Source organism: Tympanuchus pallidicinctus, unplaced genomic scaffold (assembly GCF_026119805.1).
Source record: "Tympanuchus pallidicinctus isolate F22 unplaced genomic scaffold, pur_lepc_1.0 scaffold10, whole genome shotgun sequence".
Lineage (NCBI taxonomy): Eukaryota > Metazoa > Chordata > Aves > Galliformes > Phasianidae > Tympanuchus > Tympanuchus pallidicinctus.
The window spans coordinates 4,460,411-4,487,976 of NW_026294619.1; the positions used below are offsets into that span (position 1 = coordinate 4,460,411).

At 43.7% G+C, this 27,566-nt stretch overlaps 2 protein-coding genes across 6 annotated transcripts in view; one reads left to right on the top strand and one right to left on the bottom strand.

Annotated features, from left to right (window-relative positions):
- On the top strand, positions 1 to 19,745 carry CCDC191 (coiled-coil domain containing 191). 2 transcript variants are annotated; one of them, XM_052704987.1, is made up of 17 exons: positions 1 to 114; positions 349 to 387; positions 906 to 1,047; positions 3,077 to 3,202; positions 3,731 to 3,906; positions 4,406 to 4,626; positions 5,440 to 5,599; positions 7,643 to 7,833; positions 8,566 to 8,815; positions 10,183 to 10,649; positions 11,155 to 11,231; positions 12,756 to 12,838; positions 13,994 to 14,095; positions 15,216 to 15,359; positions 16,508 to 16,660; positions 17,037 to 17,191; positions 18,687 to 19,745. In XM_052704987.1, the coding sequence occupies exons 1-17, from the start codon at positions 7 to 9 to the stop codon at positions 18,817 to 18,819; spliced, it is 2,727 nt and encodes a 908-aa protein (XP_052560947.1). In that variant the 5' UTR covers positions 1 to 6; the 3' UTR covers positions 18,820 to 19,745. The 2 variants fall into 2 exon arrangements, with proteins under 2 accessions (XP_052560947.1, XP_052560949.1); XM_052704989.1 differs by having other exon boundaries at positions 34 to 114; positions 349 to 424.
- Positions 10,975 to 27,566, bottom strand: part of ZDHHC23 (zinc finger DHHC-type palmitoyltransferase 23) — an 18,705-nt gene continuing 2,113 nt past the window's right edge. The window contains exons 4-5 of one of the 4 annotated variants that reach the window (XM_052705049.1): positions 11,639 to 11,723; positions 10,975 to 11,028 (exon numbers count right to left, since the gene is read on the bottom strand). In XM_052705049.1, coding sequence (XP_052561009.1) covers positions 10,990 to 11,028; positions 11,639 to 11,723 — 124 coding nt within the window. In that variant the 3' untranslated portion in view covers positions 10,975 to 10,989. Of the gene's footprint in view, positions 11,029 to 11,282; positions 11,724 to 22,529; positions 27,030 to 27,566 lie in introns of those variants that run through there. The other 3 variants (XM_052705038.1, XM_052705057.1, XM_052705028.1) reach the window with 3 other exon arrangements.

A 27,566-nucleotide genomic window follows, 5' to 3' on the forward strand; every position in this document is an offset into this window, starting at 1 on the left:
GTTGCCATGGCGGCGCCGCGGAGCACTGTGGGTCGGCGGGCGGCCATGGCGCTGGCGGGAGGGAAGTCGCGGCTGTTCCGCTGGCGGCGCCTGGCCGCCCCCACCGGCCCGCAGGTAACGGGCAGCGGGCTTCGCCGCCGGGCGGCCGCCGCCGAGCCGGGGCGGAGCGCGTTGGAGCGGCGGCGGCCAATGAGAGCGGGGAGCGGCGCGGGGACCGCCAGGGGGCGCCGGGTGGCCAAGGGGCTGCACCAACGATTCTAACGGGCGGGGCGGGGTCAGTGCTCGTGGCGGGCAGGTGATGCGCTTTGTATTTTGATGACTGTAAGGTTTGCTTTATCTTGTTTCCAGGCCAGTTTTGAGTCCGACGGCACGGAATACTGGATGAAGGTGCAGTAACTCAGCTGCCTTACTGGGGAGCTCGCCCGTAAGTGGGGTTTGCCCCTGCTCCACGCGGAGCCGTGGGTCAGGCAGAGCCGGCCGCTGAGCAGCTCTGCGCGGCGCAGGTGGAAGTGGCACCTGGAGCCTTTCTGCTGCTGCTGTGGCCATCTGATTCCGAGGAGGATTGCGTGAACTCTTCCTGGCCAGCAATGGCTGTGACAAAATTTTCATTGCTGGTTGCAGGGCAGCAACGAGGCGAGTCCTCGTTCGACCCCCAGGGGGCTGGGTGTTTGCATTCCCCCAACGCGTTCTCCCATGGCTGTGACTGGCAGTAATTGCCAAACGAGCGCTTATCACTTAATCATTTCTGAGTGAAATTTCTCCACTCAATCAAGAGCAGCTGCAGAAATGTGTTTCAAAAGGAATCTCTTTTAACGGCCATACTGCCTTGTGTGACAGCCCCACTGATGCTTGTTCTCTCTCGGTGAATATACATCAACCCTTAGAAATGTTTCTTTAATTTAAAGAGAGTGGAGCAAGCCTCTGAGTATGCTGTTTCTGAAGCTTTTTCCCTTCAGAAGCCCAAGTACCTGCAAGGGCTTTGTGATCCTGCAGTGAGGATGGAAACTGTGGAACAGCTGCAAGAGTGTGATGAGGCATGTCTGGAAGGTGAGCCATATGCTGCCTAGGATGAACCCCTCTTGATGCAACACCCTGGTCTGGTGTGGACAGGCTGTTACGAAGCTGCAGACCAAGAGAAACAGTTGGCAGTAAAGATCTGAGCCTTTCATCTAAGGAGGAAAGGTATAAAAGAATCATTAGGTAGAGTTCAACGTAGTTCAGTTAGTAGACTTAGAGGAGCGATGAACTCCCCATCTCCTGGAATTTTCAGGTTGAGACGGGTGAATACTGCCTTTGAAGATCTGGTCAAATACAAGTTACTGGCCCATAGGAAACTGGATGAAATTAGCTGCTTATTTTTGACAGCAGGCCAAATGTGAAAATGGATTGGCCCTCTGTGACTTCCCCATCTATGAATAATTGTGTGGGCTTGCTTTAATTCCCATGTAGTTTTGCTTACTAATTAACTATCTAAATACTCCCTTTGCACCATCTGCAGCCACAAGTGCTTACTGACATTTAAAATTAAAACTGTGGTACATTATAAAATGATTTCCCATCAATAGTGGAAATATATCTGCAGTGTAAAGAGCTGGTAGCGCTCTTGCTTTCCTCCTGTTTCCTTATTGTTTTTATTTGTCCTTCTATGCTCATTTTACTCAGTTTTTTTTTTTTTAAATAGCTGTCAACCTCACCGGATTGTTCCAAGCACAACTGGAAGCCGTTTATCTAGAATCTGTTATTAGAGTAATTAACAGTATTATCTACATGTATCTCAGTTTGCAAAGAAAGGTATAACTCCTCTGAATTATACGCAGTTTTTCTCTCTTCTTTCTCATATCAGATACACTTCCTTGTTCCTGAGCTGAAATGATGGATTACAAGAGAAAACAGAAGTGATTTGAAGGACAGTAAACATAGGATTTATTTTTTCTAAAAAAAAAAAAAAGTTATTATTTTAAAAAAGTCTTAAAAAGCATTTTTGCCTTTGAATGAGAAAGGTTTGCTTGGAATATCACCATTTTCACAGAATCACAGAATTGTAGGGGTTGGAAAGGACCTCCAGAGATCATCGAGTCCAACCCCCCATTTTGAGTTAGAACTAGAGATTGAGAGCATCTGCTTCCTCTTTTTACACTCCTGTTATAGGTGTGCCCTGCTCTGCAGCAGCTGGCAAGATTCCTGCCCTTTGCCCATCCTCACCGCATGGATGGTTCCACTAATGCAGCTGCTCCTGATGCCTCGTGGTTTACTGTGTTCTGCATCAGGAACAGCCCAGACTCCCATGCAGTGAGAACAGGTGGCTCATTGAGGCAGCACTCGCACTAACTGTCTTTGCTTTGACTAGGAGTTATGAAAAATGGATGTTTTACATTTTTCTCCATAGGAGTGGAGGTGCAAATAAAGTCTGCAGAAGAGCTTTATACCCAATTGTGTATTTGGCATCTCATTGAGGAGCAGCAAATCCATCGTGGGTGCATCCCTGTAGTTAAGTTGCAGCCTTCTGAGTAAAGACAGTCCCTACTGAGGCTTGCCGTGTGACAGATTTTTAATCTAGACTTAACAGACGTTACTGGAGCTGTGCTATTTGCAAAGGTTAATCTGTACACTTGGAGCAAATATTTGTCTCAACAGTGATTCTTTTTGTATTTAATGTGTGACAACACTGGCTGTACACATGAAAAAAATCTTAAGTGCCTGCAAGTGCAGTGGTGAAACACTGTAAAGCTATCTGAGATATGAATTATTTTGTGTGCATTTTCTCTCCTTGATAAATGGTATAATGATCACTGGGTGATCTAGATGTCCAAAGAATCTTGTAGGAAAAAATGAGGTGCAAAAGAATTCATTTGTGATACATGTGACAGAGAAGAAGTTTGCCACCATCCTATTCTTTTATAGATTAAGAATATGAGAACAGAACTATCAGTCCTATTCCATTTTCTGTTGTAATTCAGCTTCCAGTCATTTTAGAATGTTTTCCGAGCACGTGATACAACTGCCCCAGGGAAAGAGTTTTGCTAGTTGGCACTTACCTGTATATTTTTAAAGTCATCAGTCTCTTTCTTTGTGATAGCCCGAGAGCTGCTCAGTAACTGGACTAAGTCCAAACTGCAGCTGCAGCTGACAAGTGATGGAGAAGCAGCAGTTGACCCTGTCCCGGAAAATCCTACAGCCCTTCTGAAGTATAAGCGGTTTGATGGTGAGAGCACAGCAAAACAGCTCTTGGCTCGTTTGTAGAGGATGTAGTGGGGAAGGGAGATGGGGCTCATGGCTTCTGGACTGACAGGTGCAAGTCACGTTATGGGTGAAGATTTCTCTCTCCCAGCTCTTAAAGCAGCTGGCCTTAGGGCTGCCCAAATGTACCTCATAAACATCTGATCACAGAATGGCCAGGGTTATGTCTCCCTTGTAAAACAAATTATATTTCTGTTGTTTGTGGGTATGTTCAAGGCCTGTCAGATTTATACAGCAATTTGAGATGCTTGGAGGCAAGGCAGTAAAAAATGGACATAATGTTGTTATTGCTGTCGTGCATTCAGTGGAATACACTAGATTAATCCTCATTGGGGATACATGGAGTGCAGTCTGAATCTGATGTCTGCTTTCATCAAAAATGCACTGACAGTCTGGGAAAAGTGATCCCTTTAATTATATTAGGCTTTGTAATCTGATGCAGGGATTTATTCATTTCAGACTAGTTTGAGATAATCTGAATTCCTCATTTCAGACTTGTACAACTATCTGGAACATGAATTGGAAAGTTCTTCTGTCCAAGAGTACCTACAGCATCTTTCACAGAGTGAAACTGTGAACTGTGGGATAGTGGAAAACCTTAGACTTGAAGACATCAAGAAACAAAAACCTGCAGATCCACGAATAACCATGGAGCTCAGACACAAGCAGGTGTGCATGCAAAGCAGCACAGTTAAAAGGAATAAGACTGAAGATTATAGGATTAGAGTAAATGCTCAGTGACACTTGTTAGGCAGTCTCTCCTAGACCACAAAAATCCCTGTCTTGGAGGCAAATACACTGCAATACTCTTCCAGGATGGAGCTGAAAAGTTACTGTGCTTCAGCTTGCACGTTAGCCATTCACAGTAGCGTTCATGGTCAGCTTTCACTGTTCAGGTGAACTTTCACTACTTCATCTATTCAGGTTTTCCTCCTTTCTGAAGACTGACAGGAGAAGCCAACACGACTCTCACTTCTGAGTATGCTCCTATCAAGTAATGCTGGTTTAATACCACTCTCTTGAACTGAGTTTTTTGGTAGTCTCAAAACAACCAGTTCAATCACTGCCAGCTACAGATAGGGTTGCATGCTTCTCATCCTGTTAATTCACACTGAAGCTCAAATTCTTGAGCCCTTCTCACCTGTTTTGATTCTTGCCTCCTCCTCAGGTAAAAGAAAATCGACTGAGGCGTCAGAAGGCATTGGAGCTTCAGAGACAAGAAAAGGCTCTGAGGAAGGCCGTTCTGTGCGAGGCCAAGCTTCAAATACAGGAAGAGGACAGAAGGAAGGCCCTGAAGGCAAAGAAGGAGGAGGAGATCCGAAGGGAAATGGTGAAGCTACGAAAGGAAATGGCTGAGAAGAGGCAAACTATGGCAGAAGCATGGAGAATGTAAGGGGGGGGGGGGGAGGGGACACAGAAAGCACCATATGGAAGAGCAACTCTTTTTAGCTTCTTCAGGTAAACGTAAGAGAAGTAGTGGTCCCAAAGGAAACATTTTCGATCGCTCTGTCTTCAAACATCCCCAAACCTTTTATCCCTCTGTTACTTCAGTGGCAGAATTTATCATTCGAGAGAAGACGGGCTTAGGATGTTGTTAGACTCCCTCCAGCCATTACCGTTATGTAGACTGAAGCACAAAGCAGGAGTGTGTTTGCAATACCACGTGTTCTCCATCAATTTCACAGCCACAGCCAGCTTGATTAGTGCTTGATACAGCATGAAAGCCAGTATACTAAAGTAAATGAACGAAATGCTGGCCTACCTAAAATAGTCTATGTTGAAAGCCTATCACTTAATAGACCTTTTCTCCTACAAGAGTACAAATTACGTTCTTGGCTAAGAATTCTGCAGAGAGATGTTCTTTGCTTCAGCTAAGCTTGGATTGCCACAGAGATGTGACCTGTAGAGATGCCACTTATTTACTCAGGCAGCCCTCACATCCTAATTCTTCTCATACAGTTCCATTTTTGAGCTCTTTTTAGTTTCTTCTTCATGTTTTATTTTGGAAATGCTCCAGGCTGCATAATCATTGAGATCCCAAACCTTGACCGGTGCTGTTCTCTGTGAAGACTGAGTTAAGTAGCAGTTTGCTAAGTGCTACTGGTCACTCTCTTCAATCATCAGATTGACAAAAAGTGGATAAGACCTGTACTATAATATTTTCTTCATTGTATCAGATCTCAATGTTTGCTCACTTTGCAGGGAACAGAAAAGGGAACAAGAAAAAAGCCAGAAGCTGTCAGTGCAGGAGGTATCTATTAATGTGCCACCACCTATAGACCTGAAGAAAGAAGAGCAAGGAAAGGAGAAACAGAGGAGGGTTCAGGAGCTGCTGAGCCAAATTCACACCAATAAACAGAGAGTAAGCATCACCAACTTTTTATCTAGGGCTTTGAACTACCTGCCTTCAGCTACTCTGCAGAATTGAAATAAAAAGTCCTGGTTATTAAATCTCTTTTTACTTTTCCCAAGTTTCCCAAGATATCAGCAAAGTAGAAAACCAGGGCAAGAAGTAAGACCAGGAGCAAGAAATCTTGATCCCTCATACCCACTGCATCTAGCTCTCAAGTGTACCCTATGGGAGATTTTGCTTAAAGCTGTGGAAAAGATGTCACATCCAGAACAGCTGCAGGAAGGAAGTAAAAAGAGGGGAAGTAGTGGTGCAAAAGGGTATGAGAAGATAAAGATTGCCTTGAAAACTCTGGTAGAGGAACAAGGAGTAGGAAAGAGAAGTACTGAGGGTTTAGGCTGACTTGAGCTGCATCTCTAAGAGTTGAAGCATGCCACTGTATCTAGAGTAATGGCTTATTTGAGGATCCACTCCCACTAGGGTCAGGAGGATATTCTGCAATATTGCAACAGCTTGGGACAATCATGCAGAGTTCAATAATCCTTAGTAGGAAGCTATTTCTTTTACCCTTGTTATTGACTGTTAATACCCTATTTTCAAAAATATCTCAAAACAGAAGGGAAATAAAAACACAAATCTCCCGGAACCCTGAACCACCGATTTGTTATTGGGAGATTAAAGAAACTGATTGGATGAAAAACCATAGTAACTCACTTCACTGATAGCTAAATCACAGGAGTGCTTTCCATCTGAAATCACCTAGACTGTCTTACCAAGATAGGTATATAAATGTGGGGATTTCCAACATTCTTCTTTGTATTTCTCAATGTCATCATCCTGAGAGCTTATAAAAAAGGAACACGGATGCACCTGCTCATTTGTGATACTGAAGCCAGCTGTGGGATTTATATGTACTTGTATCACATCCTTGCAATTAAAGAGATATTTTTGTACTGAATAATCTTATGTGGGTAGTTTCAGCAAAGGAAATAAACTTTCCCATGTTCAGGTATGAATGCCATCCATCATGAAAAATTCTTAATTAAAACAGCAGTCATAATTAACATCATCTATTTTTTCCCCCCACCATCAAAGAATCCCATAGCTTTTACAGTGATTATCCCCCAGCTTACTTCATCTGCTCACGTACCAACTTCAAGCTTGGCTGCAGTTTAGCAGTACACAGTCTCCTTCCAGCACAGTTGAAGTTGTGAAGATAAGCCTAAATGAAAAGCCACTGTTTAACTGAGCTAAGCAATAGCAATCCTGATTATTTTCTTATAGCAGAAAGAAATAGCTAATGCATTGACATTTGTCCTTTTCTAAGTCTCCATTTGGAGATTTCAGTGACCGAGAAGAATGCAATTAATACAAGGCATTATCACAAAAGGGGAACAGCTGAGTCTTGTGACTTGACCCACTTGGAGGATCAAAATGAGCAGTGTCTGCAGTGGCAGGGCTAGAATTATGGAGAGATTAGATAGCAAATTTCTGTTCTGTACAACGTAAATCACCCCCAGAGGCAGCGACTCTAATTACGCAATAGAGGAATGGTTTTGCTTCCTTCTGGAACAAAGGTGAGTTTAGGTCATGTTATAAATCTACACTAGGAAGGATCTCGATTTTCATCTAAGTTAAAAAAAAAACCCTCACATATATCCACAGACTAGTTGCTGACTGCTATCAGATCAGGCACCCTTACCTATAGAATCTTTGACATTTTCTAAATGTTTAAACATCTGTCTTGTTTCTAGAAATTGTTTCCATATTCCTTACTCATTTTATTCCTTTACATTTCGTGAACTGAGAGCATTTCACTCAAAAGCATTGAGCCCCATGATATTTCTAGCCCACTTTTTGCATTAGGCTACATTTGTTCTGCATTATTTATATTTACCCTCAAGGTATTTGTAGAAAGTGGGATTTATAAAAAAATAAAATAAAATCTCAAAAGCAAAGTCAGGTAAGGGGAATAATGGAAAAAGGATTGGTGTTTGTGTTGGTCAGTATCTTGCTCACTGTTTTTTTGTTTTTGTTTTTTAAACTCTCATGCAGTGCATGCAGCAGCATTTCTCTGCTTGGTTCAGACTCATTCTGGAGCACAGAATTAAAATGGAGAAAGCCAGAGCTCTTGCTGACTGGAAATGCCAACAGAAGGTCCTGCGAGCATGGAGAAACTACACATGGGCCCAGAAAATAGAGCGGGAGACACAGCAATTAGAAGTTCATCTGCAAGATCAAAACAGGTAATGACCCTACACTGAAATTCCTCCTACTGCAAGTATTCCAGGTGGTGATCAGAGGGTTGTTAGGCAACAGGAGGCAAACAGTAGAAAACTGCTGAGAAAACTGCTACATTGCCTACAGTCTTCTAGAGGGCCTGTGGCACAGATGCAAAGGAAAGCAGAGGAAAAGAAAGAGCACTGTTCAACAAGTCTGCAACTCTCTCTGTCTAGGTATCTTTCCTGGAAATCTCACTCTGGCTGGCTCAGGGCCCCAGCTAATATTAAAAATATATTAATCAGGAATAAATATGGCTTATCGCCTACTTCAGTGGTATTACAGTCAAAATCATTTTGCCCACTACCTTTCATTAAAGAGGCTGTTGGATGAATTCCCTGTCAGCAGGGGAAAATTCTGTTCTTGCAGAGGCTGTGGGCAAGGCACTGGTGCTTCCCCCTCTCTGCAGCTGGCAGGAAAACAGAATGCCTCTTTAGCACCTATTCTGCTGCCCAAGGATGACAGGAAAATGCAAAATGCCAGAGAGGGAGATTTACTTCAAAGTAATGAGCATTACCTCTGCTCTCTCATTCCTCCTTGGAGAAACAGCACAGCTTTGGAAGGCCTCCAGAGTTAAATAACAAAAAGACTTGGGAGCCTGACTACATGGCCTGGCCTACTGTACTCAATACAGTTGTTCCAGGTGGGCTTTGGCAGATGCCTCACTCCTATCAGAACACTAATGCTTTCTCATTCAGGAAAAACCAGCTGTCGGCAGAGCATAACCAGCGGCGGCTTTTGCGCTCCTGCTTTCTGGCATGGCAGCGCTGGAGCCAAGCAGAGGCAGAAAAACGAGAGCTGCAGCTCAAGAGAGAGGAGATGAAGAGGAAGATGGCACAGCTGTTGGAGACAGTGTCACTGGGGAAGGGTGGCTTGAACAGAACACTGGAGGTTAGCAAGTCTGAGACAGCAAAAGTAAACCAGCATCAAGTTTTGCAGCAAGACGAGGTAAAGTCTTGTGTGTAATTTTGTCTATTGGCATTCCAGTACATTCACAAAGTACTTCTGTGCAACCTGAAATAAAAAGCACGCTGTTCCAGAGGAAGGCTTCTTGTTCAGGGTGACCTCCCAGTGCCTACCTACAGCTGTTCAGGAGGGAAGCTGTTAAAGAGCAGAGGCAACTGTGAAGGACAGTGGATGAGTTTTAAAAATAACTAATTTCTTATGCTGCCAGAGAACAACCCTTCATGTACTGTGAGTCGCAGTCCCACCCCCAGATCACTTTTGCTGAGAGATTAGTTACATCTTTAATGCCTGCTTAGACTGAAAAAGAATAACACTTGACTGCATGGCAAGAGATTTTTGTCATGTCAGTACAGCGCTCTGGCTTTTCAGAAGCGTGGGGAAAAAAAAGGTGTCAGTGAGTATCTAAGGGTAATGCACATCACAAGGAGATGGGAGAATCAGAGGTTGCTTCCTTAAATTTCTCTTTCGTTGGCTCAGAGCCTGCCTTTCCTTTCTGTCTGTAAAACCTATAGGGCAGGACCCATATGAAAGCTGATACATTCACATATTTTACAAGTCAACCTTTTCATTAGCTCGTGTGTCAGTTAAATCTGATTTTCCATTGTGTTTATATTATCAGAGTAGGTCAGTACTTTCCTTTGGATGCTTGTTGTGCTGGAAGGATGGGACCAAATTTGGAGTTTGACCTAGAAATCAGTAAGCAAATCAGGTATCTCAGGCCTCTTCTGAATAAAAACAGGTGCCAGAGGAGGCACAGCGTAATTCCTCACCATGCACCAGTGTCATGGTAATATTTGATCAAATCTGGAGAAGAGGCAAAATGTAGCTGCCCTTTGTAGACTGTTCTCCCATCCGAGAGGGAGCTGTCAAGTAGATCAGCCTTGTAGATCACTCGTATTTCATTTTCAGCAACTGTTTTGCCTCAGTCTGAGCAGAGCATTGAAAAGAGACAGCAAAGTCCAAAAGGGAGTGTGGTAATTGAGAGATGAGCTAACCCCTGAGAAATCAGTTGTCCCACGCTTTGCTCCCTAACAAGATAGAGATAAATTCCTGCCAGAACTCTTTCCTGATCAGGATTTCCTCCTTGCAGAGAAATGGCACAGAGCTTCTTAAAATAGTTTTTTCCTCCAACATCCTCCCATTTTGTGCATACCCAGGCCCCTCTGCCATGGCTAGGAACTAGATAAAGATTGCATAGCTGAGATTGTTCTACTTATCAGGAATCTTGCTAGATTTTCATTGGAGTAATACTGTGTATCAGAAGAAAGCTTGCTTTTAATTAATGCTAAATCTTCCTTCTTGTTTGTTTTTTTTTCTTTTTTTTTTTCCCCCCCACCCCCTTTCCCCAGCCAACCAAAACATGCCTCCTGCAGGAAGAACCTGACCAGATCAGAGACCACTCTTGTGGGGATGCTGCTCACACATCTCGTTCTCATAGAAAACCCAAGTTTGCCTGGCAGATCACCATCAAACATGCAGCCCCGAGTGCCCAGGACCAGGTTATGTACAGGAATGAAATAACTGCTTGGAAAGACCAGCTTCAAGCACCCAGCCCAAAGACAGCTCCTGCTTATGGTAGCTGTTTTGAGTATCGTCACACCTTCCAGCAACATCTGATTGAGGAGCAAAAGCGGCAGCTTCAGAAGCAGCAAGAGCTGATCCTTGAACTGCAAGAAAATCAGAGGCTGAGCAGAGCAAACAAAGAGGCAGTGCAAGCTACAGTGGCAACCCAGGCACTTGACTCTGCTTCACAAACCAAGGAGAAAAAACTGAAAAGCAGAAAACAATCCAGATGCCAGAATACAACTCCATTGAGGTATATGTCCTAGATAAGGCAGGCTCAGTTAGTCATCATGTCTCATCCCTACTCAAGTAGAAACACAAATTGACAGGAATGCTTCCATCATATTAGTGCTATCTGCTGTTCCTCTTAACAGTGATAGCCTCAAGCAGTGTCAGTCTGGCCACAGTTCTCCATCCTCTGTTTTTGCAATTGCTTGACAGCACATGATCTGTACAAGGTCTACTTAGAAGCAGCAACACGAGTGTTACACATAGCAGCAGCATGGATTTATTTAGTTAGGAGATTGTCATACTCAGTATTTCAGAATATGCAACAGCTCTGGGTACTCATCTCTTTTATAAGAGATGCATCACTAACCACATTTTGGGCAGAAAAAAGGTGTATCAGGGACCTACAATGAAAATGCAGCACAGTGGAGAACAGAAACTATAAGGTCTGTATCTCAGTCACATGTGATAAGCTTGAGACAACATTTACCGTATTTATTGATGAATTTCTTTACTCTTTCTTTTCGTAGTCTACCTGTTTCTTGTGAGCCAGAGAACACAAAGGCAGCGACGCAAGGCAAGAGGTCAGCTCATCCCATAGTGAAAGGTAATTTTCTAGGCAGCAAAGACCATTCTAGGCTACTTTTTTCAAAACCTCATGTAAACTTGTGTTTATTTACCTCAACTTTGCTGGTTGAGAACGGTATGCAAGTAAAACTCAACACTATTTTCTAGCCTGGCCACCCGTGGGAGAGAGTAAGCTGTTTTCATGGCTAAATCAGGCATCTGTAGAACTTAGGCTACTGCAAGCTCTTGCTCAGTATGCTGTAGCAGCTGTTAACTAACACCTGAGTCTAGTCAGACTAGAAACAATCACTTGAATGGAGCTCTACAAGTTATTTTGCTATCCTTCCCTTCACTGCACATTCAAGTAACACTTAAGCTAACTGCTCATTTTAACTTAACTTTGACACACACAAGTATTAAGAATTCCCAGGGAAATGAAGTACCTACCTGAGATTTTGAGAGACAACAGTAGACTGGAGAAGAAGCATCGGATTCCTGTCTTCTGTGAGTTAACTCCCCATCTCTGGCTGTACTGGAACAGCATGCACACATTAAACATGCAACACAGCCTTTCATAGGGTATATTAAGATCAGGTTCTGCTATGTCCTTAACTTATCTTTTTCCATATTAACCTAGGGGCGGTCACAGTCTGCAGAAAAGATTGTCTGCTATGTGATGTTTCAACAGTCTTGAGAATTTCCAGAGCAATTTTGGCTATGATGGCTAGGCATTAATAGGTATCTTTCATTACAACTGACTCTGTTGAGTTCCCAGCTTCTTAGTGCAAGCCATCACTCTGATTTCTTTGAGCTCTGTACAGCTTGAGGACAGTAAGAGTATTTCCAAAGCACTTAAGTGCTTTTCTTTAGAGATCCGTAAGTAATTAGAGGCAAAGTTGTTACTAGATATTTTCCCTTGGCAGAGAAATCTGGTACAGCTGATAGAAGAAAAGAACTTGAGGTAACCTGTTGACATCCAAACAATTATGGACTGCTCCAGCCTATGCTTTGCTTGTGACTGCAAGGGAAGCTCCACTGCATGTTCTGTGATGTCATGTCAGAATAACATCACTGATAGCCAGCAACACTGCTGCACTGCAACTTACCTTCCAGAAGAATTAAGCAGTAGTTTCATACTAATGGGACTGAGTACCTGTGTGTCACCATGGCAGAGGCACTTTTCTATAATGCAGTCACTCTTTAAATAAGCAGCTGAAGTTTCCTGGCGACCCTGCTGTAACTGCTGCTAAATAGTTCCTTCATCTTTGGCCCTCAAACAGGAAATACTGGGGTGAAACTTCTGGACACAGCTCCTTTCATAATCCAGCCTCACTGCTGTGACTGTCAACAAAGGAAGGTGGAATGGCACTAATTGGGGCAGTCCTGAGTCTTGTACAGATTTGTGGGCTCCTTTTTCATAACACTGACAGCTTTAAGGGGCAGCTGAAAACAAGTTCCTTAGTGCTGGCATTGCCAGGTCAAAAGGGGACTTGGCAGTATAGGGGTCACGTTCACCAAACTTGTACCATTACCCTATAGCTCATTTGTGTTTCCATTTCTGTAGCTATGGAGGAGAGAGCAATTCAGAGGGCAGAACGGAGGAGGAAACTAGAAGAAGCTAAACAACAAAGAGAAGAGGAAAAATTGGTATGGACAGTGGGAAAAATGAAAGACTTCCACACTATTCTAATGACAAGAAATGCTGTTCTAACCTCAAAAACCCAGGGACCAAGAAAAATCCCTTTAGTATCTAAATGGAGTTTTACAGGTTGTCAGAAAGCAAATGTCCAGCATACATTAAAAAAAAAAAAAAGTTCCTGCTACACTCATATTCAGGGAACCCACTAGCCTTTCCGTATCATGTATCACTTTGTGTTGATGCAGCTGCAACTCTAGAAGCAGTCTCCCTCAACACCCTCCAGCACTTTTTCACACTACTTTATGACCTTAACTGTCCTTGCCAAGGATGGGAAGAGTGCAGAGATCCACTTGATTGGACCTGGTAAATGATGGGTGTTCCTTTTCCCTGCTTTCCCTTTCTGGTCACATGCAGCTTGAAAACATGCAGTCTAACCTAGTAAAAATCCTGTATCTTGGTTTCTAGCAAATCTCTGCTGAAAGGAGAAGATACTGATAATGTTTACATAGTTAATATAGAAATTCCATGATACACATCTAACAGAGGAGCCTTCTTAGCTTCAAGGCATTAATTAAATCTGTTACTGAGAGCATTAATAGTAATTTGCATTAGGAATAGAAAGCTAAGAACCAGGATCCTAAAACAACCAGTGTTTCTTTCTTCTTCAAGCAAGAAGATGCACATGCATACTGGAAACTTAAGCAAGCATTAGATATTGCTTTAACCATAGGGTGGGCAGACAAGCTTTAGGTTAGGTTTCTTCAGCTACTGCTGTTGTGATCGTAGAGATTAGAGGAAGCACAGTGATTGCAATCATGAATGGTGGTGTGGGTTTTAGACCTCTGATGCACATGCCAAGAGCAAGAGCTTTGTGAATGAAAGCAGGCTGATACTGACAAGAGTCATAGGTGAATATTAACCTAGAACTAATAAAGATTGCCACATATGGGTAGTAGAAAGAACAATCTTTCCTTCCTCTCTCTTCCACACAGTTCTTTGTCCAGCATGCATCATGTCTAGTATGTGACAAAGTCTGCTTCTTTCTGGAGTTTCAGATACTAGTCAGTACTAGCAGAATACTGCCTGTCCAGGGGAAGTTTAGAGGCCCGTGTTCTTCAAAAAGAGACACTGAACTAAGCTGTATCTATTTTGTGCGTTCCAAGGCCCAGCTGAAGGCTGAAGAGGAAGCACGTCAGAGGAAGGAGGCTGAGGAAAAGGAAGCTCAGCAAGAAAAAAGACGAGAGCAGAAGAGGCAGCAGAAGCTGGTGATCAAACGTGTCATCTGTCTCCCCAACTTCAGCAAGGATAGGGAATTAGAGCCATTACTCACTTGCTCTCAGTCAGCAGCCAATGCTGTGAACTAAAGATCTTTGTTAGTAGAGAAGCATTCCACAGCACCAGATGCATCAACTCACCATCATCTCCCTTTCTAGCAACTTTAGAAGGGCTGTTGGCCAAAGGCATGAGGTATATACTGCCCCCATCTCAGCAGCCAGACCCACGTAGTGAACGTCCAGTGCTGAGCCATGGCCACGTAACCCGCAAAGAGGGGGTGTGTTTGGACTATCCTCAGGCTGTTCCTTCCAATTGTAGGCTCCTCCAGCAACACAACAATACCAACCACAAAGACACAATTTGGAAATAAACAAGCCTGACAGATGTATGAAGGGCAACCTTCCATCCAAAGAATGAGAAGCATCCCCACCTTGGAGCTCGCAATATCCAGCAGCCTGGGAATAGCCCCACATCGATCTTATTACTTACAAACGAGCTGCCCTAGTAACCCAAACAGCACCACACTTGAAATCCCACAGGAATCCAATCTATAAATACTGTTCTACTTGGACCGTTTTAGAATGTTTGACCTTTAACTCTGTGTCTCAACCAAAAGTAATACTGTACAGTTATGTAATACCCACATACCTTCCCTATTCTTCTGTTCTTCAGTGTTTAAGCTAGATTAAGTGATGGGTTCCATGGATAAAACAATCATTTTTGTACAGGTTTCCAGTCTAGTTTCATAAACACGAATAGCTACCCTTTGAGCTCACCTCTCTTCACTTTGATGAGGGCCCAGCAGAAGGAGGTTGTTACCTCAGCGCTGCTGGCAGCCACAGATTATATGCAATGTTACTGTAAGACCAGATTGCATTGCTGGGGGAAGGCCCTGTGTTCACATATGGCCCAAGGAAATGTCTAGATATATCATCTTCTTCCATGAGGATTTTCAAGACAGCTTGCTTTCTTCTACTGGTTCGTGTCTAGTTTGCACTGCTAAAGATAACACAGACCCTTACTTCCCATCAGGAGCTCCAGCTCCAACACAACAACCTTAAGGTTCATTTCATCCAGACTGAATTAAAACTACTGCTCTTTGTATTGTAGAAAGAGCTGGAGAAGCAAAGAAGGCTGGAGAAAGAGCAACAGCTCCAGAAAAAGGCCAGAGATCACTATGAGAAGGCCTTACTGAGAAAACTGGGAATGGTGCCATGGAAGAAGCTAAGGGAGCAGGCCATGGAAAGCATGATGGTAAGCACTGTGAATAAAGGAAAGGTCTGGCGCCATGGGAAGAAGGGACAAAGAACAGATGTAGCAGAAACCTTAATGGGCTTTTAGGACAAAGCAAAAATTCTTGCACACTCTGCCCTACATTGAGGCTTTAAATGATCTCATATGACAATAATCATGAAAGGTCATCACAATTGTGGGATTTTTTTTTCATATGTCCTCATTTATAGCTGGTTAAACAGGAGCCGAGAGTGAAAAGAACGAATCTCAATCTAATGAAAAGTCATCTTTTGTTAGTTTACACTTGCCTGCAGTATTAACTGCCACTTAACTCAATGCCAGTAACACAGTAGAAGTTAGTTTAGCCCCCCCCCCAAAAAAAAATAAAGCAAAAAAATAAATAAAATTGAAGTCATATGATTTGAGCCTGTCAGTTCTTTTGCACCACAGATCACAGCAAAGCTAGTTAGTAAGATACTGCCAAGCCATTGTATTTAGTTAATGCCAGCCCATCACTAGGAGTTTCATTATCCCTGGCAGCACTGCTGACACAGTGTGGGGTACTGCTTGAGATAAGACACATATGATAATCCAAGTGACCAAAAGTCACCTCTTCCAGCCTTGCCACACCTTCAGTGGAGAACAACTAATAGCTTCTGAGATCCTGACACATACATCTTGATAATGAAACATTTCTGTATGTGACTGAGTTGGCATGCCTTACCAGTAGTAGATAATAATAAACTTTATCCTGAATATTTAGCCAAAGCCCAGGGCTAAACTGGCAAGCTTCCATTTTTAGTCACAGGAGCTACTTACAGTATTCAATCCAATTCACATAGGTGTCCAGCTGGGAAGAAGTAGAAGGATAGCAGATGCTCTGGAAGTCTATCCTGCTGTTCAGCGTTAAGGATTGGGTTAGACTAAATTGCTAGGCAATGCCTCTGCTCCACAACAGGTGAAACTGTGTATCAAATTCAGAAGGATTTTATCTAGGAAAGACTCAGCATTCCCTGCTTTTGGGAACTTAGCGTGCAAGTTGCTCCAGTTGTCAGACAACTGCATTTTAGGGATCCCCAAGAGCTGGGGTAATATAATATTGTATCTAGTTTCCAGGATACACACACTATTCCAAGTAACCAGCTGCCTTTTCTGTTGCCTTTGTTCAGGTGGCCCAAAGGCACTACTGCTCGAGTCTGCAGAGGAAATGCCTGATGAATTGGTTCCAGCACACCCAGGAGAGACTCATGGAGAAAGTGTCTCGGGCTGAGGGCTTCTTCTCCCACACATTGATCAGATGGTGCTTCAGGAACTGGCTAAAGGTTTGCCTTCACAACGGAGAAACAACACCAAGGGAGCCTGCTGCTGCCATACTTTCCCATCATCACACACTTGTTTACAGATCTGCAGCCCAGCCTTTGCTGGGTTATGCTGTCCTCGTTCCAGCACCACCATTCCCTTCCTCAGAGACCTTCTTTCAGCTCTAGACTCTCCATCATTCTCTTCAGTTTAGGACACTCCTACACTCCCCATATCCACCTCTACACACTCTATTCCTGTTACCCACTGATTTCCATCCGACTCCTGTTCCAGTTACCTTTTACAGCCACTGTCTCGGTGCTGCTCTGTATGTGTTTATTGGGATGGGGAATTGTGAAGAAGCTGCCATTCTTACCTCTTTCTGTCTTCCTCCCCCAGTACAAAGATTACTTCTCCACTCTGGAGAAGAAAGCAAGTGCTTTCCATGCAGTCTGCCTCAAGAGGAAGTCTTTCTGGGCATGGTTTGATCTGGTCATGGAGGAAAAAAGCACCTTAAAGGAGAAGCTAAAGATTGCTACTGAACACTGTAACAAGTAAGCACATTCCCTTACCAGCAGTTTTTTTTTATACACAGGTTTAATTCCACCCCACAGAATATTTTAGAGACTCTGCTTTTGACGGGGCAATGATCCTCTCCCCAACATTATGTGAAGTGGATTATATACTGCTGGTGTTTTGTTTCTGTGATATGAACAGACAACATCAGCAGAGATTTATAGTTAAAAAAAAAAAAAAAAAAAAAAAGTCCATACAGCCCAGAGAAGAAAGTTTAGTCATATCTTTTGCAGGACTTTTAAACCTGCTGGAAGAAAATACAGTGAAAGCAGTTAAGTGGCTGAAACTTTCTAAGCTAATTAGCAGATTGGGCCATGCAGCTTCCTCTAAACTCAGAAAATCTTTAAGTACAGTTATTCCAAGCAATGATTGTGCGGGAATTACATTATATTGTTTCATCCACAGTGAATGATTTGGTTTACAAATTCAGAGTTGATTAACTAGAAACCCTGCTTAGGGAATCATTCTGTTTCTGCCATCATGAGCCTGATTTGACAGGAAAAAACACAGCAAACAGTTCTATCGATGACAATTGGAGCTAGATGCAGCCATTTCACTCACTGTCCCACAACTGCATCAACTGTGCATTTGAACAGGAAGAAAAGAACTACTGTCAAAGTTCAGCAGAAAACAGAAACATGCTTACCTACCTGACCACGAATGTATGTCAGCCACACAGTTACCGATAGGGATGTACTTGTGTACACCTCAAACAGGATCTGCCAGGATCACCTCTTACATAATATAGTGAAGCTGTTCTACTTTGCTAAGTCAGTAGGGCCAGAACAAGGCATGGTTTAACTCAACAAACCAGCAAACTGGAGGAGTCAAGGAGAATTCAGATGCAGGAAGAGTCTGGATTGATTCTACAGCATGACCTGAATTAGGAACATAGTCACATGGTTTGCCTCATCACCTCTTCCTCCAGTGGCTGGCAACAGGCAGTTGAGAGCTCAGCAGTGAGCTGTTCCTTAAAAGGGATGGTTGCTCTCCATAGAACACGTGGGAACCCAAAGCAAAGTACATTGGTGAGGTGCTTAAACTCAGATAAGAAATGGAGTCCAACTGTCTGTGTTCTCACACAGTTGACCTGGACTGACCAAACCCATAATTTCCATTCACGCTTCCCCTGAATAAGTTGCTTTCAGAGACCCTGTTTATTCTTTAAGAAACATCTTTTGTCTTTAGAGCGCTGAGCACACACAAGCTAATGAATCTTGTCAGAGAGAAGAGCAAAATCCTTGCGGGAGAAGGATGGAGAAGGGCAATGTGTTATTTTTCCCTGGAATGACTGACATATTAATGAAATGGCATACATGTACACGTTCAAGGTGTCACAGTTCTAACTAGCTGCAGAAAGGTCAAATCCCGCAGGTATTTTCGGGGCATTTCCCCTCAAATAGAGGTCATCTTTTATCTGGTCCTCTAAGTAAACATCTAGGGACTGTTCTTTATGTTCATCATTTCTTTCAGGAGACTCATGCTTGATGCATTCAAGGCTTGGAGGCAGTACCCACTACTGATGAAAAAGGAAAGAGAGAGAGAGGAAAGGAGGAACCAGCTACGAAGGAGAGTGGCTGAAATTCTTCCCGACTTCCAAACATGACAGAAGAAACTGAAAGGAGACTGGGAAAATGGACAAAAGGTCTCATTCTGTTCAGTGCTATCTTTCTTCCAGCTGAAACAAATTCAAGATGAAGTTCTGTTCAGTGAAAATGGTAGTCTTACAGCCAAAGCAAGTTCCCTGGGGCCAAACCAAACGTATATGGAACTTAGTTTGATGTTTTTACTTTGGACTTGAGGGAGAATTCTTCCCTATGAGATCCTCCCATGATGAACTCTCCATAGGGATTTATGGGCTGGTAGCAGCAAGGCCTGGGTAGCCACACCATTTCAAGCTGAGACCATTTCTGCACTCAAAAGCTGCAGCCCTGACGCTAATTCACCCCAGCTCAGGAAGCGGAGAACTGAGATGTTCTATTAAGCAGAAACCTTGGTGCTTTTCTGTTGCCAGTACTCCACAGAATGACAAATTGACCAGAGAGCAAACAGACTTGACTATCAGGTGATCCCTGCTAACCACTGCTGTGAACTTGGCCACACAAAGAACAGATTTTAGCTAATTGTGCCAGGGAAGTTTGGATGGGAGGAGAAGAAAGAACTGTTTGTGCAAATCCTATTTACTAACAGACTAGATCACAGCATCACATATGGATAGTCTAAAACCTGGACTTTTACAGTGACTGTCTAGTTTGTAGTGCTGTCCAGTTCAGAGGCATGGTGCTTTGATTTTGGTGGCAAGCGGTTATTCCAGGTTTATGAACCTCTTATGATAAAGATCCACTCCTACCTAAGCCATTCTAAGATCATCTAGTTCCAACCCCCTGCCAGCCATCACATCTGGCTGCCCAGAATCCTAGCCAACCTGACCTTGTATATCTCCAGAGATGGGGCATCCACAACCTCTCTTGGCAGCCTGTGCCAGTACCTCATCACCCTCTCAGTAAATAAAAAATTCTTTCTACCATCTAACCTAAATCTACCCTCTTTTAGTTTAAAGCCATTACTCTTGTCCTGTCACTATCAGACTGTGTAAAAAGTCAGTCTCCCTGCTGCTTCTGACCTCCCTTCCTGGAAGACCACAATGAGGTCTCCCCAGAGCCTCTTCTACTCCGAGCCAAACAAGCCAAACTCCCTCAACCTTCTCTCATAGTAGAGGTGCACCAGCAATTTGATTATCTTCATGGCCCTCCTTAGGACTTGCTCTAACAGTTCCACATCTCTCTTATACTGGGGACCCCAGGCTCGGACACAGCACTGCAGATAGGCCCTTGTGAGTGCACAGTAGAGGGGAATAATCCCCTCCCTCTCTCTACTGGCCATTCCTCTTTTGGTGCAGACCAGGATTCCATTGACCTTTTGGGCTGCAAGCACACACCAATGGCTCATGTCCACAGCCTTTTGTCCATCAGGACTCCCAAGTCCTTCTTCACAGGGCTGCTCTTAATGAGTTGTTCTCCTAGTCTGCACTTGTATATGGGATTGCCACTCTCCCAAAACATCACACTTGGCCTTGTTAAACCTCCTTAGATTCTCATTTGCCCACTTCTCAAGCATGTCTAGGTCCCTCTGGATGGCATCCCTCCCTTCTGTTGTGTCCTCTTGCTTTATGTCTGTCACATAAACATTCTCCAGGCTGGTTCACTGTAATATTTAAAGATTCATTGTGCAAGTCTGTCTAGACCCTTTCACTTGACCCATACCTCAAACAAAAAAAACGCTGACTGTTTTTACATAAGCTAAAACTGACATAATCAAAAGGAAGGTTTCTCTTAACTCTAACCTTAACCTGCAGCATAGTGCAGATACACTAATGCAGCTAAGGTATGGTATGCCTTTTCTTCAGCAGTAGCATAAGGGAGGAATCTGGAAATGCTTTCCCCCCAAGATAAGTGAAGTTGTCTCCAAAATAGCTTGGCAATAAGGAAAATACCAGGGCAAAGCAAGGAAGGTGGCAGTTTACCGTTACCCATTGTACTGGATAATTTTCTTAATCCTGTATATGCACTGAACGTTTTTGGTAAACCCAAATCCGGAATGAACATAACCAGGTTTTCAGTATCAATGTGACAGAAGCTGACTGAATGACTAGAGTCTGTGTCTAGGGAACGTGGACCAGAGCTAAGCACTATTGATTAAGCAGTGCAGGATAGGCCAGTTTCCAAAGCTTGAGAAGCTTTAGTTTCAGAAGATAAGTCTGTCCAGAGAGCCTCCCCTCTCACACAAGTTGGGCTGTCCAACTGACTGAGTGTCTTTCTGAAGATGTCTGCTATGCCCAGCCTGCCTCCCTCCCAAGAATGTTAACATCTACCACTCTCCCTACGGCAAATGACAGACCTGACCACCAACAGGTCAGATGAGCGTGCTATCCAAGTGCAGGGAGCTGAAGGTGCCCACACAGAGCGTGGGCGAGTACAGACCATCTGGCTGCATTAAAAGCAGATTGTGAGAGGAAGCTACAAGCTGAGAGGGTAGAATAACTCATCTTGCAGAGGGGGAAATAGGCACTGCAGAAGGATGGTATCTCTTGCAGAGGACTGAGCCAAAGAGGCTAGCCATAGGCTAAGCAGAGCTAAGTCTCTCACATGTTAAAAGGGTACTGCATATCACCAGCTGCTCAGGAGTGCATCTAGTTTACTGAACTGTGGATTCTTCCTCCAACAATGCCATAGTTGTGCATTTTGTGCCCACTCACCAGCTATGAAAATAATGCTGCTTCTGTAGAGCATGACTGTACTTTAGGTGGAAGGGGGGGGGGGAAATGAAGGGTGAGTCAGCACTTGCTTTTGAAGAGTACTGAAGACAAAGACCAGTCTTATCTTCTGGGGTTTTCTTCTATTCTTAGTAGTTCTGACCAAGGTTCTCCCACTGTCCCAAGATGCTCTTCTTCTGTATTGTTCTGGCAGCAAAAAGCCAAAAGAAGATCCAGGAAGGTGTACTTCAGCACCCGTTTTGTCATTGCTGCAGCTAATCCCATAGAAAAAGGCATTTTCACTTCGGTACAACAGCAAATTCAGAACCGTAATCTGATCACAAGCTGCCCTTCTCCTTATCCCCATTCAACACCTGCCCTGCTGAGTTCTTTCATGTCTTCCCAAAAATTCTTGACTGTACCCAACACAAGTCTGGCTACTGCTGCTGGAAAGTCTTCATTGTCAGCAAGCACAAAGCAATCTTCAAAGAGACACTGCTGAACAGCTGAGAGAAATGCCACCAGGCAAATCAAAGCAGAGCTCTGGGAACAATCAAAGGCACCTGTTACTCTATTCATCAGAAGTCATCTTGCCTTTCAAAAGATGTGTCATTTGATCCTTTTGGTATCTTGGGACACGTCTCCCCACTACCTGCACAAAAAATATCCATGTTGTTTCCAAGCACGGCTTAGAAAAGAGTTTAAAGGAAAAAACAGTTCCTTTTCAGGGTTCTAGATGTACTGCAAGGGCAGGTACAGGAGAGAAACCAAGACATTGGATGGCATTACTCTAAATTCAAGGCCCTGGTTCAAACCCCCACTGGAGGGAGTATTCCTAACTTCTGTGGTGAGAGCCAGCCAAGTCTCTTTCATCCCAACATGAAAAGATTTGAATGTCAATAGTTGAAGAACTGCAAGAATATCTATTTCCAGATGCCTCCTTAGCCTGCTGCTCCCTTGTTCCTATGTCCACTTCACAGCTAAGTAGCCAGGAGATGGTGGCACATTTTGGATGTTTGACCTGGCTGTGGGCATTGGCATAAATCAAGAGGCAACTTCACAGATAATGTCTGATAGTTTATTTTGATTTATCATTGCATCTATTTGAAATCACTGGATACAGTATACTGTGGACACATACACACACACCAGTCCTTTCAACAAAGCTCACAAATGTTTCAGGAAATTCTTCCTAAAGCTTTGGTAGGGGAGAAAGAAAAACCAAAACAGAGACAAGAAAAATCTCACAAGACACACTCCACTCTCCAAGGCAAACAGTTCTTCCAGAGCATGTCATTCTTAGTACTGCAATTAAATGCATGAAGATTTTGGGAGGCTTCAGAAAGAACCTCACCTGTCCAAAGATTTCTGTTGTACAAACACCCTAAAAGAAGAAAATCTTAATAAAACAAGAGTTCTTCATTGAAAGCAATATAGGAAAACATCCATAATCACACACGCCTTCTGCCCTAATGAGGCAATATACATTCATATAGAAGGAAAATGTCAAGCACATTATTAAGACATTAGGCAATGAGGCAGTATCCATTTTCACTCTAGAAGAACTTTTATAGCAAATGGTTTCCATTAAGACACTTGAAAGCAACCTACTTCAGAAAAGCACCATCATAGCATGAAGGTTAAATATGAGAAGAAATCACAAGCAGCACCAGCTTGGGCTCACCAGTGACTCTTGTCATCTGAAGACAAGTTAAACGGAGAAACAATGTACGTAGGGACCTATGACTAGGCTACAATGAGCAGCTCAGTTTAAGATGACAAAGTTAAGAGTGCCAAGCCACCATTTACACAGTGTATCTAATGATGTACAGCTCTTAGTACAGTCACCAAACAACAGGGTGCTAGTATTTGTACATAGGGGGCTTAACACTAGGACAGCAGCAACATTAGGAACCCTGGCCCTTCTATAAAACCAAAGCAGTCATGAAACAACAAAAGGTCATGGTTAAAGCAAGATCCACCCATTTCTAAGTTTGGGTGAAGAAACATCAAGGCTAGATACCATTCAAATACTTCCCTGCTTCTTATTGTCCCTGGGTACTCACACAGAAAACTCTGAAACCACCAGCAGCGTACTGTTTTCTTATTGTCACACTGATGCATGCTGTTTACTGGTTTTATGGACTGACTCTCCAGCCCTACCAGGCTGCTCTAGTTTTTAGCATTTTCTTCCCAGCACAGCAATAAAATTTAAAACAAAAACTGCCCTTTCGTGCACAAGATATCACAGCAGTCTGTCTACATTATAAGTGAAACAGGAAACGTTGCCCTTTAAGGTCTTCTTAATTCTGAAGGCTATTAAAAGGAGAGCTCCAGTGCATACATCTGAAGCTTTCAACACTTTCACCCTTTCAGATCTCCACCATCTGCAAAGGTATGCACAAGGTAAATTCTCTCAGCAAGAAGCCAGGAGGATAAACAATAGCCATGTCCTTAAAGGAAAAGCCACCACTGCTATGCAGACTACAGTGAAGTGAGCTTCCTGCTCACTGGGAAGTCACAGCACTGCACTCCCCTCATACAAAAACCCAGTCTTGCAAGCATTTTATTGTCCTGAATGATTCTGACTCTCTCTGGATAGGATGCCAAAATAAAACTTAGTTTAAGCACTTTACCCTATATACTGGAGTGGGCTTGATCAAGCTTGGCAGGGTTACAATAGTCCAAGGTCCTTGATACCTGATTTGCACTCAAGCTCACACTGACAATTCCACTGAGAAAGCCTTGGTATAAGTAGTTTAAATTTTCCCTCACCAGAGTTCATTAAAAAGCAAGGGACAAGGCTACACTGATGTGCAGCTGCAAATAATGAAAACCCACCCATGGGAGAGAATAAGTACAACAGGGTCAGGTGACTGCCAGGGGAATTAATCTGTCACCTGCCCAGCTCTGCTTTCTTCCAGAGCAGAACTCTGAAAAACCACTTATCTCAAATCTGTGATTACTCCCAGAGCTTGTTCAGTTCACAGGCATGATTGATGTCTGTGTGTGTAACTCAGAGGAGCAGAAAGGTTGGCTACCTTCACAGCAGGGGTTTAGTCCAGGAGCTCATTCTGGCTTCATCTTCCCACGTGGCAGCAGAACAAGGTTTGGGAAGATGACAAGCCTGCTAACCCTGGCTCCAGGGTTGCCAAGCTTCAGCTCATCTCAGCAGGCACTGCAAAATGCATATGTTCTACAGAAGCATTTACAGACAACTCACACAGAGGAGAGATCTTTGCGTAAAGCTAAACTTCTAAGGTCAGACTCCAGCTCCAAACAATGAGAAGATCATGCTTAGCTGCCAGAGAAAGAGAGTCCGGTTGAGTGCCTTTCACTTCACACTAGTGCCAGGGAAGTTGTCAGAAATCTAACTGTGTTAGACAAGAGGCAGGAAGCACAAGAGGTGCCTCCTTTACTTCCTTTAAAGAGCTGCTCACTAGTTGAAAAGGGGTAAGAAGAAACAAAGGATGCTCAGTAAATCAGTAGCTGTTTCTGAACAGCCACATTCCAAGCGCAGCTGCTCCTTGGTTATCTGCTGGTTATAGAAGTTGTAGGTGCCACTTAAGGAAAACAAACAGTGCAAAGAAGTGCATGCCCTTTACCTTAAACTGGGACACATACTCAGGAGCATACACACCAAATATGGCAGGGATCTCAAGGGGCAGTCCCAGTTCTGCTGTCCCTTAGCACCATGTACCATCTCTTCTTCAGGGAATATGCACAACAGTGCACACTGAATTTGCATCACACAAGCAACACCCCTTAACTGCTTACCACACAAGCGGAAGCAGGGCAAGTTTGATCTGTGAAAGTTGCACACGTATCTGAAGGCATCATTAACTAAGATGAGGCTCTTACCACTGCTTCTGCATCTTAGGCTTAAGCCATAGCTCTCATGCCACGGCCCCAGACTTTTCCAGCCAGACGTTTCTGCAGGGTCAACACACAGAAAGGATTTAAGATGAAAAACAACAAAAACCCCACCCCCAAAAGGGTAGAAGCCATCACCACTAAAACCTTGTGATTTCAGCTGAAGCTCAAGTCTAGGCAATAATACAGTTGCAGGCTGCTGAAGGACATGCAGCCTTCTTGCAGAACAGTTAATGCTTTCATCTGTGTGCACCTGTGGGTCATCTACCCCAAAAGCTGCCAGCTCCAAAGCATCCTCTCCAACTCTTTACATATGCAGACACCAAAATTCCTCAGCTTCCTGGCTTGAGAAAACCACAGTCAGGCACCAGGGCAACTCCCCGGCGACTGGGTTCAGAAAAGACCACATCATTCTTATTAGCAACACAACTAATCAAAATGTTGCTTACAAAAACTGTTAGCAACAAAGTCAATTCTCCCACAGACTCTCTCCTCCTTGAGAGGGAGGGAGTAGGGCAGTTCCTGTAAAACAACAGCATCAGGCAGCAGTCTGTTCTCCCCTCACAATCAACCATTGTGTTTCTTCAAAACATTTTCCTTCTTACTCCATCTATTTACACCTGCTGTCTCATGTCAGCATCCATAATCAGAGCAGAAATATTTTGAGGGAGATGAGACAAGCCATCAAACCAACACAAACTCAGCTTACAAAAAAGAATGATGAGATCAAAGACGACACTCTTCTCACCCAGTCAGAGAGACAGGTCAAGTGACAAGAGGATCTTACAATACCCTACAGGAATGTTGCTCACAAAGGCACTTAATACAAGCAATAGCATGTATACAGCTAGATGGGATGGAAGAAAAAGAAAAATGCACCAGAGATGATGGAGCACTCAGTGACTGCCTGAGCAGTCTTTTTTTTTTTTCTCCCCAACTAAACAGCATGACTTCTGCACAAGTCCTTCTGTTTTCTATATTAAAAGTTTGCTCTTCTAACAACACTGAAGCGTTGCATGTAGGTACAAGCCAGAGATTCCTTAAGCTGCAAAAAACAGCGTACAGTCTGAAATCCAACAGCAGGTTCCCACTGATGCCAGAGTTCATACCTAATGAAAACTCAAGTTTTCATAACCTTGTGCTCTTCTTCCTGTCGAGCTGCAGAAAGTTCCCCACAGTGCAAAAAGGCAGCGGGTTCCCACTCTCCAGGTTTGTGCATATGGCTTACTGCTTTCCGCATCCTATTGCTGGCTGATGGCACACAAAGAACCATTTCTGCTTGGGAAAGCCTCTGATGTCTGCGATGGGATGGGCAGCCCATACACCGACCACAAAGGAAAGGTGTAGAGGAGGAAGTTCTAGTGGAAGGGGCTGTTCCCCTGCTAAGGAAAGTCAATCAACGTCATCTGCACAAAAAAGGGTGTCATACAATGTCTTCAGCAGAGCGCTGCTGGTGGGGAGAGCCCAGACTCAAGAAATGGCCCCAGTTGCATAGAAAGCCCCTGTTATATTGGCCAGTGTCTATCACTAACCCACCCAGGAGCCTGCGCCCAGCGTTGTCCCGCAGAGCCAGCCGAGCTTCCCTCTCAGTCACGTTGTAGCTGATGTTCAACAGCTGGATAAGGAGGATGTATCCCATGCCAGCTGTTACAATTGCACAGTACCACACACAGGTGAACGACAGAGCAGAGCTGGCAGCAGGGAAAAAGATGGGAAGGAAGCCGTTTAGTTTTGGAGCAGCTGCTTTACAGTGACTTTCCCTGGTAATCACTAGCCTTTCAAATCCCTGTCTACATCTGCCACAGTGATCTCACTTTGCTGCTTTCGTCACATAATCCTTGAAGGCTTTCTCAAAATTAAAGCTTTGTGGCATATTTAATGACAGCTTTTAGTGCTAGCAGAGCTACCCTTGCACATTCCTTTGGTACTACCTAGCGCTTCGCTCTTACTGCTGTGAAGCACTTACTTAAGGAAACAATAGAGCTCATGCTTGACAGATGATGGAGTACAGAAGAAGGCAGAGTCACTCGTGCTGCCGTACTCTATACACCAGTGGTAGAACGAGCCTCTGAACGTGTGTTTGAAGCTCCTCACCCTGCTCCCAGCCCAACAAGGCACGTTAACGCTGCATGAGCAGATAACTTGAAGTGACAAAGGCATTAGACAAATGCCATCTCCTTCCTCAGTGTGAGACAGCATACTGAATCCAGACTGTTGGACTATTGGCA